The 17560-nt window shown below is 41.2% G+C and overlaps 1 protein-coding gene across 3 annotated transcripts in view; it reads left to right on the forward strand.

The window, feature by feature from the left end:
* The first annotated feature begins 321 nt into the window (after positions 1-321).
* Positions 322-17560, forward strand: part of ADGRG2 (adhesion G protein-coupled receptor G2) — a 54466-nt gene continuing 37227 nt past the window's right edge. For all 3 annotated transcript variants that reach the window (XM_086609087.1, XM_086609069.1, XM_086609078.1), the window contains exons 1-2: positions 322-439; positions 11274-11891. In XM_086609087.1, the coding sequence (XP_086465213.1) occupies positions 322-439; positions 11274-11891 (736 nt within the window). The remainder of the gene's footprint in view (positions 440-11273; positions 11892-17560) is intronic.

The following is a 17560-nucleotide window of genomic DNA, read 5'->3' on the forward strand; positions in this document are numbered from 1 at the left end:
TTGTTTTTCAAATGTTGAAAGCTTTATTTGTGCAAGGACTCATGGCCATGCTCTGATGTATTTGTGAGTCTTTGGAGAGTTAGAGTTTTACTGGGGTTGTTTTTGTTTTGTTCTTTTCCTTTCAACAAACAGCTCTTTATTTCTTGGTGACTTGGCAATATCCTACAGAGTGTTTGTGCATTTCTGTATGATGTATACCCAATAGTGTAACAGGATTGAAAAGATTTACACTCTTGGGTTGGAAAGACAATTTGTCGTAATATCTGCACACCTGCACATTTTTTAGTCCCCGTGGTTTATTTATTTATTTTTTCTCGTAGAATGGTTGCCTGGGGAAAACAGCACTGCTGTGTTGGCAGAATACAGGACATTTTCTTGAGATTCAGGATTGTTTTAGCCGTCCTTTTACTTCATTTGTTCCTGGCTACAGCAGGCAAAGGTAAGACAATTTTTTCCTGATTTGTCTAGTGTTGGTATCCCAAATAAATAGCATTAGTATTTATGAATAGAACTTTTGAATATATTCAGAACAGACAAGTTCTGAAGGAAAAACTGCCTTTAACAAGAAATGAAACAGTCATTGCCTAGCACTTTGGATATACAAACCCTATGTTTACAGTATTTGTTTTCATAAAAATATCATCAGTAGTAACTTCTTTTTGCCTATGGATGAGGAGAGAACATAAACACAATATGTAATAACAAGACATATTACTTTCTTCCTATTTTTTTTGACCTGGAAGTGTTACTATTTTCAGAATGTATTGTTAGATCTTTTACACTGCTCTTACACAAACACCGCAAGATCCTTTGAGCTTCACTCTACTTAGTGCATGTATGAGCATAGAACATCTCTTGCATTGCTCTTGGCTGTGAATCTGAATATGGCTAGGGAAAAGGTAATAAGGTCCAAAACATGTAACAAATTATATATTTGAATTTGACAGTCTATGCTCATGTAAAAATAAATGAAAAATAAATTCATAAGGTTCTTGTACAAATTGAGTAACTGACATGGTGATGCTTTTGTGTGAGGTACAGAATCAGCAATTTGTGTTTTATTCATGGCTGTTTTGTAAGCTGGCAGATACCAATCCGTCACTACTCTGGACCTCAACTGATATAGAATCATAGAATGGTTTGGGTTGAAAGGGACCTCAAAGATCATCTAGTTCCAACTCCACTGCCATGGACAGGGACATCTTCCACTAGATCAGGTTGCTCAAAGCCTCGTCCAATCTGGCCTTGAACACTTTCCAGGGATGAGGTATCCACAACTTCTCTGGGCAACCTATTCCAGTGCCTCACCACCCTCTGAGTGAAGAATTTCTTCCTTAGATCTAATCTAAATCTACCCTCTTTCAGTTTAAAGCCATTGCCCCTTGCCCTATCACTACACACCCTTGTAAAAAGTCCCTCTGCAGGTTTCTTGTAGGCCCACTTTAGGTACTGGAAGGCTGCTAGAAGGTCTCCCCAGAGCCTTCTCTCCTCCAGGCTGAACAACTCCAACTCTCTCAGCCTGTCTTCATAAGAGAGGTGCTCCAGCCCTCGGATCATCTTTGTGGCCCTGTGCTGGACTTGCTCCAACAGCTCCAGGTCCTTCTTATGTTGGGGGCCGCAGAGCTCAATGCAATATTCCAGGTGGGGTCTCAGGAGGGCAGAGTAGAGGGGGAGAATCACCTCCCTTGACTTGCAGACCACACTTCTGTTGCTGCAGCCCAGGACACGGTTGGCTTTCTGGGCTGCCGGCACACATTGCCGGCTCATGTTGAGCTTCTCATCAGCCAACACCTCCAAGTCCTCCTCAGGGCTGTTCTCGATCCGTTCTCTGCCCAGCCTATATTTGTGCTTGGGATTGCCCCGACTCATGTGCAGGACCTTGCACTTGGCCTTGCTGAACTTCTTGAGGTTCGCACAGGCCAACCTCTCAGGCCTGTCAAGGTCCCTCTGGATGGCATCCTTTCCTTCCAATGTGTTAACCACACCACACAGCTTGGTGTCATCTGCAAACTTGCTGAGGGTGCACTCAATCCCACTGTCCATTTTGCAGGCAAAGATGCTAAACAGCACTGGCCCCAATACTGACCCCTGAGGAATGCCACTGATCACTAGTCTCCACTTGGGCATTGAGCTGTTGACCACAACTCTTTTGAGTGCATCCATCCAGCCAATTCCTTATTCGCCAAGTGGTCCATCCATCAAATCCATGTCTCTCTTATTTAGAGACAGGGATGTGATGTGGAACAGTATCAAACACTATGTACGAGTCCAGGTAGATGATGTCAGTTATTCTTCCCTTATCCACTAACGCTGTAACCCTGTCCTAGAAGGCCACCAAGTTTGCTGATGACACCAAGCTGTGTGGTGCCATGGACTCACTTGAGGGAAGAGATGCTATCCAGAGGGACCTTGATACGCTTGAGAAATGGGCTAGTGCTAACTGCATGAGCTTCAACAAGTCAAAATGCAAGGTCCTTCACCTGGATCAGGCCAATTCTAGGCACAAATACAAACTGGGCACAGAGTGGATTGAGAGTAGCCCTGAAGAGAAGGAGTTGGGCGTGTTTATAGATGAGAAGCTCAACATGAGCCGGCAGTGTGCTCATGCAGCCCAGAAGGCCAACCGTATCCTGGGATGTATCAAGAGAAGCGTGGTCAGCAGGTCAAGAGAGGTGATTCTCCCCCTCTACTCTGCTCTTGTGAGACCCCACCTCAAATACTGCGTCCAGTTCTGGTGTTCGCACCATAAGAGAGACACAGATCTGTTGGAGCGTGTTCAGAGGAGGGCCACAAAGATGATCCAGGGGCTGGAGCACCTCTGCTACGAGGACAGGTTGCGGGAGCTGGGATTGTTCAGCCTTGAAAAGAGAAGACTTCGGGGGGACCTAATAGCTGCCTTCCAATACCTGAAGGGAACCTACAGGAAGGCTGGGGAGGGGCTTTTTACAAGAGTGTCCACTGATAGGACAAGGGGAAATGGGTTTAAGTTGAAAGAGAACAGATTTAGATTAGATTTTAGGAAGAAATTCTTCAGTACGGGGGTGGTAAGACTTTGGAATAAATTGCCCAGAGAAGTTGTGGATGCCCCCTCTCTGGAGATGTTCAAGGCCAGGTTGGACGGAGCCTTGAGTAGCCTGGTCTAGTTGAGAGGCGTCCCTGCCTATGACAGGGAGGTTGGATTAGATGATCTCTGAGGTCCCTTCCAGCCTATGCCATTCTATGATTCTATGATTTGCCCTTAGTGAAGCCATGTTCACTGTCACCAATCACTGCGTTTTTTTCCATGTGCCTTAGCATCGTTTCCAGGAGGAACTGCTCCATGATCTTGCTGGGCACAGAGTTGAGACTTAGTGACCTGTAGTTTCCTAGATCTTCCTTTTTCTTTAAAAATAGGGGTTATGTTATGTTATGTTTCCCTTTTCCCAGTCGGTACGAACTTCACCGGACTGCCATGATGTCTCACATTTGATGGATAGTGGCTTAGCAACTTCATCCGCCAGTTCCCTCAGGACCTGCAGGTGCATCTCATCAGGTCCTATGGACTTGAGCACCTTCATGTTTCTTAGATGGTCTTGAACCTCATCTCCTCCTGTGGGCGGTTTGTAGTTCTCCCAGTCCCTGCCTTTGCCTTCTGTGATTTGGGCAGTGTGGCTGGAGCACTTGCCAGTGAAGACTGAGGCAAAGAAGCCATTGAGTACCTCAGCCTTCTCCATATCCTGGGTAGCCACGTCTCCCATCTCCTTCTGGAGAGTGCCCACATTTTCCTTAGGCCTCCTTTTATCACTGACATACCTATAGTAGATTTTCTTGTTGCCCTTGACATCCCTGGCCAGATTTAGTTCTATCAGGGCTTTAGCTTTCCTAACCTGATCCCTGGCTGCTCAGATGATTTCTCTGTATTCCTCCCAGGCTACCTGTCCTTGCTTCCACTCTCTCTCTAGGCTTCCTTTCTGTGCTTGAGTTGGTCCAGGAGCTCCTTGTTCGTCCATGCAGGCCTCCTGGTGTTTCTGCCTGACTTCCTCTTTGTTGGGATGCATTGCTCCTGAGCTTGGAGGAGGTGATCCTTGACTACTAACCAACTTTGTTGGGCCCCTCTTCCCTCCAATGGCTTTATCCCATTGTACTCTACCAAGCAGATCCCTGAAGAGGCCAAAGTCTGCTCTCCTGAAGGCCAGGGCAGTGAGCTTGCTGTATTCCCTCTTTGCCACCCTAAGTATCTTGAACTCCATCATTTCGTGGTCACTGCAGACAAGGCTGTCCTTGAGCTTCATGTTCCCCACCAGCCCCTCCTGTTGGTGAGAATAGCACCTCTCCTCGTTAGTTCCTGTGTCACTTGGAGAAGGATGTTATCTTCAACACATTTCTGGAATCTCCTGGATTGCTTATGCCCTGCTGTGTTGTCCTTCCAAGAGATATCAGGGTGGTTGAAGTCCCGCATGAGGAACAGGGCTAGTGAATGTGAGACTGCACCTATCTATTGAAGAACTCATCTGCTTGGTCTTCCTGGTCAGGTGGCCTGTAGCAGACCCCCACTATAATGTCACCTGTCCCTGCCCTCTCTTTAATCCTGACACATAAGCTCTCAGTGAGCTCCTCATCCATCCCCAGGTGGAGCTCCATGCACTCCAGCTGGTCATTGACACAGAGGGCAACACCTCCTCCTCATCTTCCCTCCCTCTCCTTAAAGAGCCTGTATCCTTCCATGCCAACACTCCAGTCATAGAAGCCATCCCACCATGTCTCCATGATGCCAATAACGTCATAGCCCTGCAGGGGTGCGCACATCTCTAACTCCTCAGGTTTATTCCCCATGCGGTGTGCGTTTGCACAGAGGCATTTAAGCTGAACACCCAGTGAAGCTGCCTTACCGGCTGGAGTGGCTGGAATTCCTTTATGCTGCTCTTCAGGTGCTCTCAGCTTGTCTTGATAAAGCCTGATGTTATCCCCCTCTCCCTTCAAGTCTAGTTAAAAGTCTTGTCAACGAGCCCCACTAGCTCATGAGCAAAGACCTTCTTTCCCCTTTGAGAAAGGTGAATCCCCCCTGGTGCCAGCAAGCCTTCTATAGATACGAATCATAGAATAGCATAGGCTGGAAGGGACCTCAGAGATCATCTAATCCAACCTCCCTGTCATGGGCAGGGACGCCTCTCAACTAGACCAGGCTACTCAAGGCTCCGTCCAACCTGGCCTTGAACATCTCCAGAGAGGGGGCATCCACAACTTCTCTGGGCAATTTATTCCAAAGTCTTACCACCCTCGTACTGAAGAATTTCTTCCTAAGATCTAATCTAAATCTGTTCTCTTTCAATTTAAACCCATTTCCCCTTGTCCTATCAATGGACACTCTTGTAAAAAGCCCCTCCCCAGCCTTCCTGTAGGTTCCCTTCAGGTATTGGAAGGCAGCTATTAGGTCCCCCCGAAGTCTTCTCTTTTCAAGGCTGAACAATCCCAGCTCCCGCAACCTGTCCTCGTAGCAGAGGTGCTCCAGCCCCTGGATCATCTTTGTGGCCCTCCTCTGAACATGCTCCAGCAAATCTATGTCTCTCTTATGGTGTGGACACCAGAACTGGACGCAGTATTTGAGGTGGGGTCTCACAAGAGCAGAGTAGAGGGGGAGAATCACCTCTCTTGACCTGCTGACCACGCTTCTCTTGATACATCCCAGGATACGGTTGGCCTTCTGGGCTGCATGAGCACACTGCCGGCTCATGTTGAGCTTCTCATCTATAAACACGCCCAACTCCTTCTCTTCAGGGCTACTCTCAATCCACTCTGTGCCCAGTTTGTATTTGTGCCTAGAATTGGCCTGATCCAGGTGAAGGACCTTGCATTTTGACTTGTTGAAGCTCATGCAGTTAGCACTGGCCCATTTCTCAAGCGTATCAAGGTCCCTCTGGATGGCATCTCTTCCCTCAAGTGAGTCCATGGCACCACACAGCTTGGTGTCATCGGCAAACTTACTGAGGGTACAATCAATGCCGTCATCCATGTCACTGACAAAGATGTTGAACAGCACATGGATAACTGTCATTTGTAAAACTTCCTTATATCAATAGTGTGTAATACATTTATCATGTTATTAATGTGCATGGAGCATTAAAAAATTAGAACTGTTTTTTTGGCATGTACCTAATGGCTAGTTTTAGAAACAACTTCCTTTGTCATGGCATATTATTTTACTCTAGAAGATCAGAGTGTCTTGCAGTTCAAATGTACTTGGTAGGTGTGCTTGCTTAATGACATTGCACTAGCAACAAAATTTCATTATAAATTTCATTCATAAAATTGCAGACTAGGCTAATTCTGATTCTAATTTTCCAAGTGTAGTGATTTTCATGAAACGAAGCTTTTATTGAGACAGAATTTGAGATTCTGGTGATAAAACTGTTACTAAGATGGTCAGGTTTTAACCTCGTGTACTTTGAATAATAAAAAGGACAGGGCTGCTGAGCAGATGGGCAGATGTCCTTCAAGAATTTTGCCAGGGAAAATTCAACTGCATCTGGAGTTCTGAGGAAGGAATCAAAGAGGGATTTCGTCTTTCCCCTACATACCACTTGCAAGTTTCAGTAATCGTTCAAGAAAAGCTAAGGTGATGAAAGGGTTTATTTATGGTTCCACCCTATATTTTCGTTTGTTTTTTAGGCTGTTAGCACTGTCAGTAACATCTCTACTCAGTTCTCATCTAAAGTACCAAAACGTGTTTGTGTTCTTCAGGAAATAAGAAGAGAGAACTGCCTATGTTCTTTCTGATATCTAGGACACTCTGGATAATGTGGTGTAGTTTATCCCCAGACATCCACATAAAACTGTGAATGAAAAGGAGGGATGAGGTTCATTTTGGGGACACCGTTCTTAGCTTCAGATTTCCAAAACATTCAGCAGAATCAAGTGACACACATGTAGAAACTTTAGAATTTTAATCTTTTTATGAAGAACAGTTATGAGCTCTAGGCGGAACACATTAAGATACAAGATTCTTATGATGTCATTTTATTGGACTGTAGCAAGCCAAATGTGTTTCAGGTGTCAAACGCTTGCATAGAAATTAATAACTATGGTTGTTTCTGGTTAAAAGGCAGATTGTGCAGACGCATAAACTTGTGACTATTTTTATTTAAGAGAATACTCAACTGTATTAATGCTCAATTATATTGATACAGTAGCTATTAGTAAGGTAAGAAAATAACACTGGTGCTTCTATACTCAGAGGATTTGCTCCTGTAAGTCTACTTCTAGTTTGCTATCTCTTGGTAAGATATCAATTATTACTATCTGAAAATGTTTGAAAAAAGAGAGATTACATTTTTGTTTTACATTTGCATTACCTTGTCATTCTTACAAAGTTTGTTTTAAATGGAAGTATGTGTGTACGTTTCAGGATTTCTTTTAGGGCTTAAGAGAACACACTTATTAAGAGGATGCTCTTAGTTTTAGTGAGAGCAAAACCCCCAGCTTTTGCATGTATTAGAGATAAATATATTAAGAAGGAATAATTTGCTTTTCTGAAAGAGGTTATGTGCCCAAATATAGCAAACGACATTGAAAAGTCAGCCCACAATTTCTATTGCATGGAGTTTCCTTGATTCCAAATTGTGATTTTTTGCTTATTTTTCTTACTCTGGAGGTATTTTGAGCATTCTTTGTACTGTGCTACTGTTTCTGTGCAGTGGTGATAAAGGTGTGTTTATGGCTAGGCTTCTGAAAGTGGTTTGTATTGTCTGGACCCAAGGGAGCTACTTGTAAGCCCAGGATGACACTGTCAGTGCGCAGCCAGTTCCAGCTCCTTGATTCTATAGTCAAGGGTGGGCTGCAGCCCACGAGTACCATTACTAGAGAAAATAAGTGATGATTAATAGAACTTCCAAAAGTTTTAGAGGAATGTAATCTCCTACTTATGTTGCATCCACCCACATGTCAAACAGACTTAGCCAATATGATGTTGGTAGTTAATTTCTAACTAATTTAACATTGTACTGCGTGTGTGCCACTTGGAACAGTGAAGTGCATTTTCTGACCATGGTTATGATTTCCTTTGTGCTTTTTCATCATTCTTTGGGTAGACAAACCTTATGAATTTTTCCAAGCCTTTCTTGTAATAATTCAGATTGTATTGATGTCTATTCTCTTAACTTTGGCACCTCTTTTTTAAAACTTTTTTTTTAAAACTCTTTAAGGCAAAGTGAACCTGACTTTCCAGTTTCCAGAAGGGTAGACCCCTCTAAGTAAACTCTTTTGTTAGTTTAAATTAATTCGTCAGGCCTTGCATACTGATTAACAGCAGTCTTTTTGAATGACACAAAGCAGACTAGAAGAATCATCAGCAGAATTGATCTCATTTTGCATCATTTCTGTTGATAACGTGTGGTAAGACGGTTTTCACCTGCAAGGTTATCTCCACTCTGACTGCCTTGACAATGTTACAGTGCCAACTCCGCTAAAGAACTTAATAGGATTTTGCAGCCCTTTAAATAATTCCCTGTTGTCACATAAACACTGATTTAATGCTTAATATGAAACCAAGCGTCTTTCAGAATTTGTTCACTTCCAAAATCAAGTCTTCTGATGGTACATCAAGTTTTGATTAACATTTTTGCTCAGGAATGGACTTCCAGTCTTCCAATCTGCGTAGTTAACAGTGACTTCAAGTTTTGAAGCTACGTCAGGAGACTTCCTTAACTGGTCACTTTGGCCATCTCTGCATGGTCAAGATTGCTTACAGGAGTTTCAGAGGGTATATGAATCATGCAAGTATACTTCTGACATATTCTCTCCAAGGAACAGCAGCTGCTTCAAGTCTTTCAAGACCTTCGGCATAATTCCTGCTTTCATAATGAAAGACTTGAGCAGTTACTTTTATTTGGAGAGACTGTGTCACAGGTGTTGGCAAATAACTGTATCTCTAGCTAGCTGTTTCCTTTATAAAATCAGGATTTTCCCTTAATTCAGCCTGTACCCTGAGAGTTTTTTGTTTGGTCTACAGCTTTGTATGGCACTATCATGATGTATGTTGAACTTCAGGAGTGATTCAAGGTTGTGAAAGATGCCTATAGGTTTCTGCTAATGAGCATCATAAAGGAAGTCTCAAAGCTATAGTATGCAACAACAACAGTTATCAATGACGTTCCATGAAACTGGATTGATATATTTTGTGTTTCAAACTTTTTCTGGTAACTTGTACCTTTGAAGCTGCACCTGGAAGTTAGGAACTTCCTCCTGTTTTTCATTTGTTGCTATTGAAAAAGAAGTTTTAGAGTTCTGTTGTCAAGAGACAGAAAAGTTGAACACATTCCTGGTTCAGAATTGGCCTGATGAAAACGGGTGCTCTGGTTGGTTGAGAATGTCACAGAAGAGCTGGCTGTGATCTTGACAACTAGGACTATGAACGTAGCCTACCTTGGAAAAAAAGACCTGATCCAAGTTGCCTGCAAATTTGTCTTTTCACAGGGGAGCTGACGGAAAAGCTTTCTTCCTATATTGACTGATCTTTTCCTTCTATCCAACCCTGACCAATCGATGATTAATCACATACCTCCTCTGGAGGGTACATAAAAGCTCTGCATACATGGATAAATAAATACCTACTTAAGGGTGTCAGTAGTATGTTCTCTTGCACTGGCTGAGGATCTACCAGGCTATTTAATTTTTTCTGTAGTTCTATTTCATGTCCCATAGGAGTTTTTCTTAGTTTGGATTTATTTTGTTGCCAATAGGTGCACTGTAAAGCAAGCAATCATGATAGTGATTGTGTGATTGGAATGCGGATTTTTCCACAAAACGAAAGTCACCTCCAAAGAACTTATATCTACAGCCACAAAAGCCTGCACTTTCCTTAGCGAGACAATGGAGGAAATGAGACATGTATAAAATCTTAACAGTTATGATCAAGTGCCAGTGTTTGGGGTATTCCCTGGCACTACTTGTTTTACCAGGATTGAGAGAGCCTGACAATGAGTTGCCACCATCTCATTAGATTTGACATTCACAGACCAGATGTCTCTGCGAGTAAATGCCTGGTTAGAGAACAGGGAATGGGGACTGGATGGGATTAAATTTAAAATAACAGTGGCTTTAAAACACATGTCCTGGAAGTACTTAAACTCACTCTCTTCTAGACTATGGTTATTTTCTACCTTGTGCTGGTTTTGGCCACAGTAGAGTTAATTTTCTTCACAGTAGCTGGTACGGGGCTATGTTTTCTATTTGTGCTGGAAACACTGTTGATAATACAGGGATGTTTTTTGTTATTGCTGAGCAGTGCTTACGCAGAGCCAAGGCCTTTTCTGCTTCTCTTACCACCCCATCAGCGAGCAGGCTGGAGGTGCCCAAGAAGGTGGGAGAGGACACAGCTGGGACAACTGATCCCAACTGACTAAGGGGATATCCCATGTCATATCATGCCATGCTCAGCATATAAGGCTGGGGAAGAAGAAGGAAGGGGGGGGATTTTTGGAGTTACGGTGTTTTGTCTTCCCAAGTAACTGTTACACGTGATGGAGCCCTGCTTTCCTGGAGGTGGCTGAACACCTGCCTGCTGATGAGAAGTGGTGAATGAATTCCTTCTTTTGCTTTGCTTGCACGAGGGACTTTTGCTTTACCTGTTAAACTGCTTTTATCTCAACCCATGAGTTTTCTTACTTTTGTGATTCTCTTCCCCATCCCACTGGGGGGTCACGAGCAAGTGAGCGAATGGCTTTGTGGCCCTTAGTTGCTGGCTATGGTTAAACCACAACATATTGTTCTCGCTGAAACTCTGCCAGTATGCAGCAGAGGATTTAAGAATCTCAGGGTTGGAAAAAAAGGCATGGAGAAGCATGATCATGTTCAGAGGAGAAGGATGCAAGGCTGGAATATGAAAAGGCAATAAGGACTATAGTCTCCTAACTCTGTTTCTGTGTTTTATCCAATACTTATTAAATGCAAAATACCTGTACAGTCCTGGGAATAAGAATCAGGATCTGTGATTCTCTTTTTGCCTACTACTTGTCATTTGAGTGCTGCCTTAGAGAGCCGCATGGTCATCCTTTGTCTTATGCATGAGTTTTACTTCAAAGCTTTCATGAGCAGCTAGGATTTATTGACTGCCTCCAAATTTGCTGCTTCCCCATCACAAAAAAAGCAAAAGAGAAGGATATGAGGTTGTTTCTTAATGTGTTGTTTTGAAAACTCCTAGGTAAATGCCTAGGAACAGTACTATATGGAAGAATAACATTCATATAGAAGATCCTTTTAAAAATGAAATAATTTTACAAACCGCCTTTTTCTTTATTTAGATCAGGAGAATTTCCTAGGAAAATATAAAGCTGTCTTTAAGACTGCATGTGAAGATCCTTGGATTATGTCATCAAGAATTTCTCTGCATCCCTTGAAAGAATTCATTGTCTGTGTGCACCTCAAGCTATATTCTTCAAACAGTCCCTGGGCAGCATTTGTATACAGTCACGAAACACTTCACACCAATCTCTCTGCGGATAATTATCATCTTGGACTAACAGGAGATCATGGTAAATTGAGGATATGGTTGTTTGGAAATCAAATAAATACAACAGCAAGACTTTATGAAAACACTTGGAACCAAGTATGTATCCAGTGGAAAAGTGAAGATGATGAGATGAAGTTATTCATAAATGAAACAAAAGAATTAAACAGAAAACTAACTGGGAAAGTTAATTTCCCTGGAAAAGGGCAGTTCATACTTGGCTGTTCAAAGCTGCCAGGTACAGCTACGTCACCTAACCTGGGTATGACTGGGGAGCTGTACATGTTCAGAATGTGGGATAAAGCAAATATAAAGCAATCTCGGGACTGCGAAGACAGCGGTGTTATACGTTGGAGAAAGGAGGACTGGGTCTATAATAAGACAGTAGAAGAGGATAACTCTTTGCCATGTGGTAAGTGCCATTGTACCTCTGTTCTTAAAATAGTATTTTTGTCAAAAGTTGATCTGAACATATCTGACATTTAAAGGTTTTACAAAATCTTTGTCTATTAGTCATTTCTAGCTAAATGTGTGATGAGATCATGTGAGGATCTGTGGCTTTTGCCAGCTTTTGTCCAAATGTAAAAAAGCACAGCAGCAGTTCTTTAAAGACTTCTAACTTGCTTCAACTTTTGTATCTGTGTACTGTCCATGTAATGGCAATGAGAGCAGAACGCATCCAACCAAAACTCCTTGGAGTATTAGGGCTTTCTATCAATGTCATCTTAAAATAATTAATTTGCACACCTTCTATTTAGGGAATGAACGTAGAAGAAAGGATTGCTAGTCCTCATTCTGTACATTTGCGGGGCCAGAACTTCGAGTGTAACTTTTCTCTGCTTCAGTGGCACATTATACCATCTTTAGCTGGTATTGTTTACATCTGTAAAGATTACTGGAGGCTCTGATTTTTTTTTGTTTCTGTATCAGTAATGTCTGTCTTTATTAAAATGGCCAAATGGTTTCTCACATGTTTCTCAAAATTCCTCTCTGCCCTGAAAAAGAACCATAAAAATCTTTAAAACAAGAGTTTGTTTTCAGAGAAATTGAGTTAAAGCAAGAGAATAATCTTTCTAGCTTTTGCTATCATATCTGTGGACAAGAACGACAAACCTGAATCAACCTTGAGTGGGATCCAATTTATCAACTGTAGTAAATGGTATTACCCCCTAAGACCAGAGATTTTAAGGTGACTAGCTCAATTCTTACGTATCACAGGTGCTTCAGTTAAACTGTGGCACCAATCTTAGTCTTCGTCACCTTTACCCTTGAAAACTGTACCTATATATTTTGTGCAGACTAAAAAATATCTTTTAGCTGTGTAATGTAATCACTGCCTGAATGGGTAGATTAAAAGTGTTTTAGTAAAGGCATTAAAATAAGGTGACTCTTTCTCTCCCAGAAAAAGAAATCTGTTGAACAAACCAGGACTCATGGAAAATGCCTCTAACACTGTGTCATAATGAATGGAAAGCTTCTGCTGGCCTGATGCTGTAGTTGAGAGCGCATCGTCTCTGTTGGGTTGTGTGATTTGGGAGAGGAGCTGAAGAAAGGATATCTTTCTTTGGCCATTGTGACTGTGTTTGAAGCAACACAGTCCTAGGGCTGAAGAGGGGGAACGTTCTGGTTACCAGACAAAAGTTTGGTACCAAGAAAGTCTGAGAGAGATCTGTCTGGATAGGGGGATAAATCCTGGTCAGGGTAGAGCATCTGATTATCTTTCACTGAGACACAGAAAGGACAATCTTGTTTTCAGTTCCAGCACTCTCTGCCCTGAATATAGAGCATCCTTGAGCATCACAGGGCAGCTTGATTAGGCAATGCTTAACTCCAGCTTCAACTGATTAAGGATTTTAGAATTAGTGATTAAGAGGTTTGTGGAATCCTTTGTCTAACTGCAAGAGCTCTCTAGTGAGTGTGTAAGATGTATGGTTTCCAAAGCCCTGTTACTTAGCCAAATTGAACTTTAATTATGCTGACAGAGATTTGTTTCAGTACAGAGGCCATCTTTACTGCCAAGTATCAGTTATGTCCTCTAGATGACTTGGAAGAATAACAGCTTTTAGAAGAAAAGTTCACTGGATTTTTTTTTTAAACAGTTTATTTGCCTGTTTTCAGGAATAGATGCATTTTAGGCTGATTGCCTCCCCCCTGCCAGTCAGCCTGTGAAAGGCATGTATTTAGCAAATATCAGTCCAATGATTAAACAAAAACAAAGCATTGACAGTAAGAGCATATAGTAGTCCGTACCAGGCAATTTTAATTGATGGTGCTACTATTCTTACAATCTTGATTTCTTTCTACAAATTCCTCTGTACACCTGTGTAAGTTGTCTGATTTGGGGACTTGTCTCATATTGTTAAAACAGAAAAACTTTGAGTAGTAAGTCTTCAGAAGGATCTGATTTTGCATCTGCAAAGAACATAATTGGCAAAGGGCTAAAACTTGGGAAAGGGCTATGCCTCCTGTGTAGGCACAAAAGGTGAAAAGGAAGTGGTTCATTACAGTCATAATTGTGCCGGAGGACAAGTTTCAGGGTTTTTTTTATGACCTGGTTGGTATTTTGTGCCTACATAAACCAACAATTTTTAAAATGTTCAGTCAAAGGTTACCATGATTTCTGTTATTTCTCCTTTGCTTAACCACTCAGAACCTTTGTGCAGCGTACGCCGTTATCTAATTGGTGTCTCACAGGCAGTGATGCACTCCATTAATAAATCTAGATTTACTTAACATCACATTATTAGCTTATGTTCAACTTTAACCAAGTAGCTCGCTCCCCAGAAGTGGGTGGGATTACCTTTGCAGTAGCTATGTATCTTACACATCTGAAGATTTGCAACAAAGGACATATCTGACTGCTTCCCAGTTTGTGATGAGGGCTGATCACATTTCTTGGACTCATGGGACTTAGCAATAACAAACTTTTAGATCTGAGTTAAGGATGCGATTCTTGCTTCTTCCAGTCACACAGTCTTCTGGTTCTCCTCTGCTTGGTGTAGCCATTGCATGCTGAGCAGGTGTAAATATTACAGGTGGGGCCAAAGAGGGCAGGAGGCCTCACACATTCTGCATCACTAACCTTACATTCACATTGCTCAGGTTCCTTTGATAATTCTCCTTTTGCTGAGAATGAGAAGTAATGCAACAGCTGTGATATGGAGAAAGAGTGCCACAGGTTGAATGTATCTCACTTTAAAGATCATCTCCTGGTATTTAAAAATATGTAAGTGAAGAAAGATGTGCTTACTGTACCAAACGACAACTTTGGAAAGTTTCTTTATCTTGTTTCTTGAGGAATGATTCCTATTTAGCTACATACTTTAATGTAGACCATATGAATGATATCACTATTGTCTCTGCATAATCCAAGAAAATAGTACACTAAGTAATATAAAGCTCTGGATGATTTAAAAGAATCCAGAGAAAAACAAACCACAAGAAAATAGGTGAGTTTGAAATGCTAAATACTTGAAAAGAAACTTTAGTCATCTGCGAGCACCAGCTCTTTTCAGTTGTCATTTTTACATGGGATACTTGCAAGTTGCCTTTAGTAATAACTTGACAACTGGAAGAAATGTACTGTTTAAACATTAATCATTTCAGTTAAACAGTAACATTCTTAATCCAAATATAAATATCCAAACTGTTGCACTGTGCATTTATGCAAGCAGCACAGAGATGACAGGATATTTCAATGAATATATAAAATGGATTATTTATGGCATAACTAAAAATAGTATCACTGACAGTAAAGCACTGTCATCTCATTTGTGGTGTTGGTGGCCTAACTTTTAGCAAGAGTCCAGTACCTATTGCTTTTGATTGCGTTGTTTTGCATAAATACAATTCAGTGTTTTTATTGTGATATTTTATCTTTTTCTGAATTGTCCTGTCCAACCTTCAAGATTAAGGTGTTGCCCGCTCTTTTCCATGTATCTATTTCACTCCCAACATTGCTGAGCCTGCTACTGTGTTGCTGAAGGAGGTTTCCAGGCTTGTGGGAGTACAAAGCACTTTAATGCTGACAGTAGAAATGGGAAGTGACCGGTGCCCTGTGTGAACAATTTTGCCTTTGCATGCTCAAGGAAGAGGAAAACTTCAGATTGGGCTGTTATTCTAGTTTGCAGGTGTGGGCAATAAGAGGTATGATTCAGGCTCATGTAATCCCTTTTAAAGGTTTCCTGAGCTGTGTGTACTTCTGATGACAGGATGGGCTTTCCTGGAAAGGAGAGTGGACTCCCAAGGCTTTACCTCCTCAGGCGGAAATGTAGCTGCTACTCATCCAGTCTTCATCCCAGCCTGTTGGGTACCAAACTTTGGCTGTATTGTTAAGTTTACTGAGCAGATCGTGAAAGCTGGAAATGAAAAAATAATTTGCCCCAATACCATTTTCTTTCTTAAACTGTAAGGACAGAATACTACAGAAACCTTTAGAAGATCTTAAAGGAAGTAAACATGACTGGGGAAAAAACACCTAACTCTGGAGTGCCTATTTGATGAGTCATGTACCACTCTACTTTGTACCTATTAACAGAATGCATGTTTGTCCTTCCCTTTCTTTGCTTTCGTTGCCTCCCTCTTTTGTGATATCAAAGGAAGTAGCTTTTTGTAAATCAGCCTGCCAGAGAAGAGGTGATTTGATTCACCTTAGTATCTAATGTACAGCTTTATACAAATAGAACTTTATACAAACAGATAAAAACTGTATTTATAACCTAATTTCCTAAAAAGCTGTATAACATCAAAGCTGAGTTAAAAATATTGTGCCTGAATTTTCTGGTAAGGATACTAAAATGAACTGGCCAAAGTATCAGAGCCTGATGTGAACAAGCACCTTCATTGTTTTCTTAACATTTGTGTCTGTCTTATAGCCAGTGATAATTCATCCTGTCTTCTGTGGTGCCACCACTAAGAGTCAGAGCAGAAATGAGGTGTCATGAGAGACACTAAAACATAAAAGTAAGATTGCACTTAGTTTTATCCTATAAGCTTATACGAGGTACCTCAAAATCTAATTTATGTAAAAAGTTGATATGGACTAATGTCAACAGTGGAACAACTGAGGAGGATTTTTACATCTTACTGTTATTAATGCCGTGTGTGACAGGATGGTTCATTTTGGCAGAATGTTTATCTGGTGTAAAGGTTTATCAAATGTTAAAGGGACCCAATCTCTTTAATAGAAAATATGGATTTAATTTGAATATGAGAATTGAATGTTGTGTTTTTGGTGCCTATTTCTGTAAATAGGTGGATTTTAGAACAACACCGTTTTGAAATTTTGCTGTTTGGGCTACTCAGTTTTGTTCATGAGCAAGTCTTCTGAAATGTCTTAATGCCAGGCATTTTCATATGGTTGTATCTCGGTATACAAACGGACAATAGTTGCTGCACAGTACTGGTGACTGATGTAACACGTGCTGATAACTGTTGCCTGAGAGAATGTTTAGAAGAGAATTTGTATAAACTTAAAAATGGAATGTGAAATCGACTTTTTGATGTAAAATGGTTTTAATTATTTTTTTTAAGCCAGAAGGTGATATTATGTATCTGTTTGGAATGAAAAATTGCACTCTGGCATTTCTGATGGGAATTTTTAATGCAAATCAGTTCCCCTGCCTGAATCAGTTGAATTTTTGGTGAAAAAACTTTCAGCACTAAGTTCGCTATCACATCTTAATTTGTATTGACTTCCTGGTATTTTTGTGTGTATTTGTAAAGTAAAAACTGATTTTATCAGCAATACACAGTTGTGGTTGTCTAATGCCATTCTGTGGTGTCAGCCAAGTATTGCAGCATGGGGAGACCATATTACATAGCCACCGAGGTGTCCCTTAGGATTCTTCCATTTGGATTCTGCTGTTGATCTATTTGTGAGAGCTGACACGGTTGAGGGTACCTTTAATTTGAAAGAATAGTTGTGGGTGACAATACAAACTGTTTTCATTTTGGCATGTTCTTCAATTAATGTAAGTAAAATTTTAGGCATTTCATTTCATAAACCTGTCATCTAGACACAAGAACATGTAAGTCCATAAATGTATGTTTTTCTGCCAGTAATGTTGTCTGTGCTTCAAC

Source organism: Tauraco erythrolophus, chromosome 1, assembly GCF_009769465.1.
Source record: "Tauraco erythrolophus isolate bTauEry1 chromosome 1, bTauEry1.pri, whole genome shotgun sequence".
NCBI classification, from domain to species: Eukaryota; Metazoa; Chordata; class Aves; order Musophagiformes; family Musophagidae; genus Tauraco; species Tauraco erythrolophus.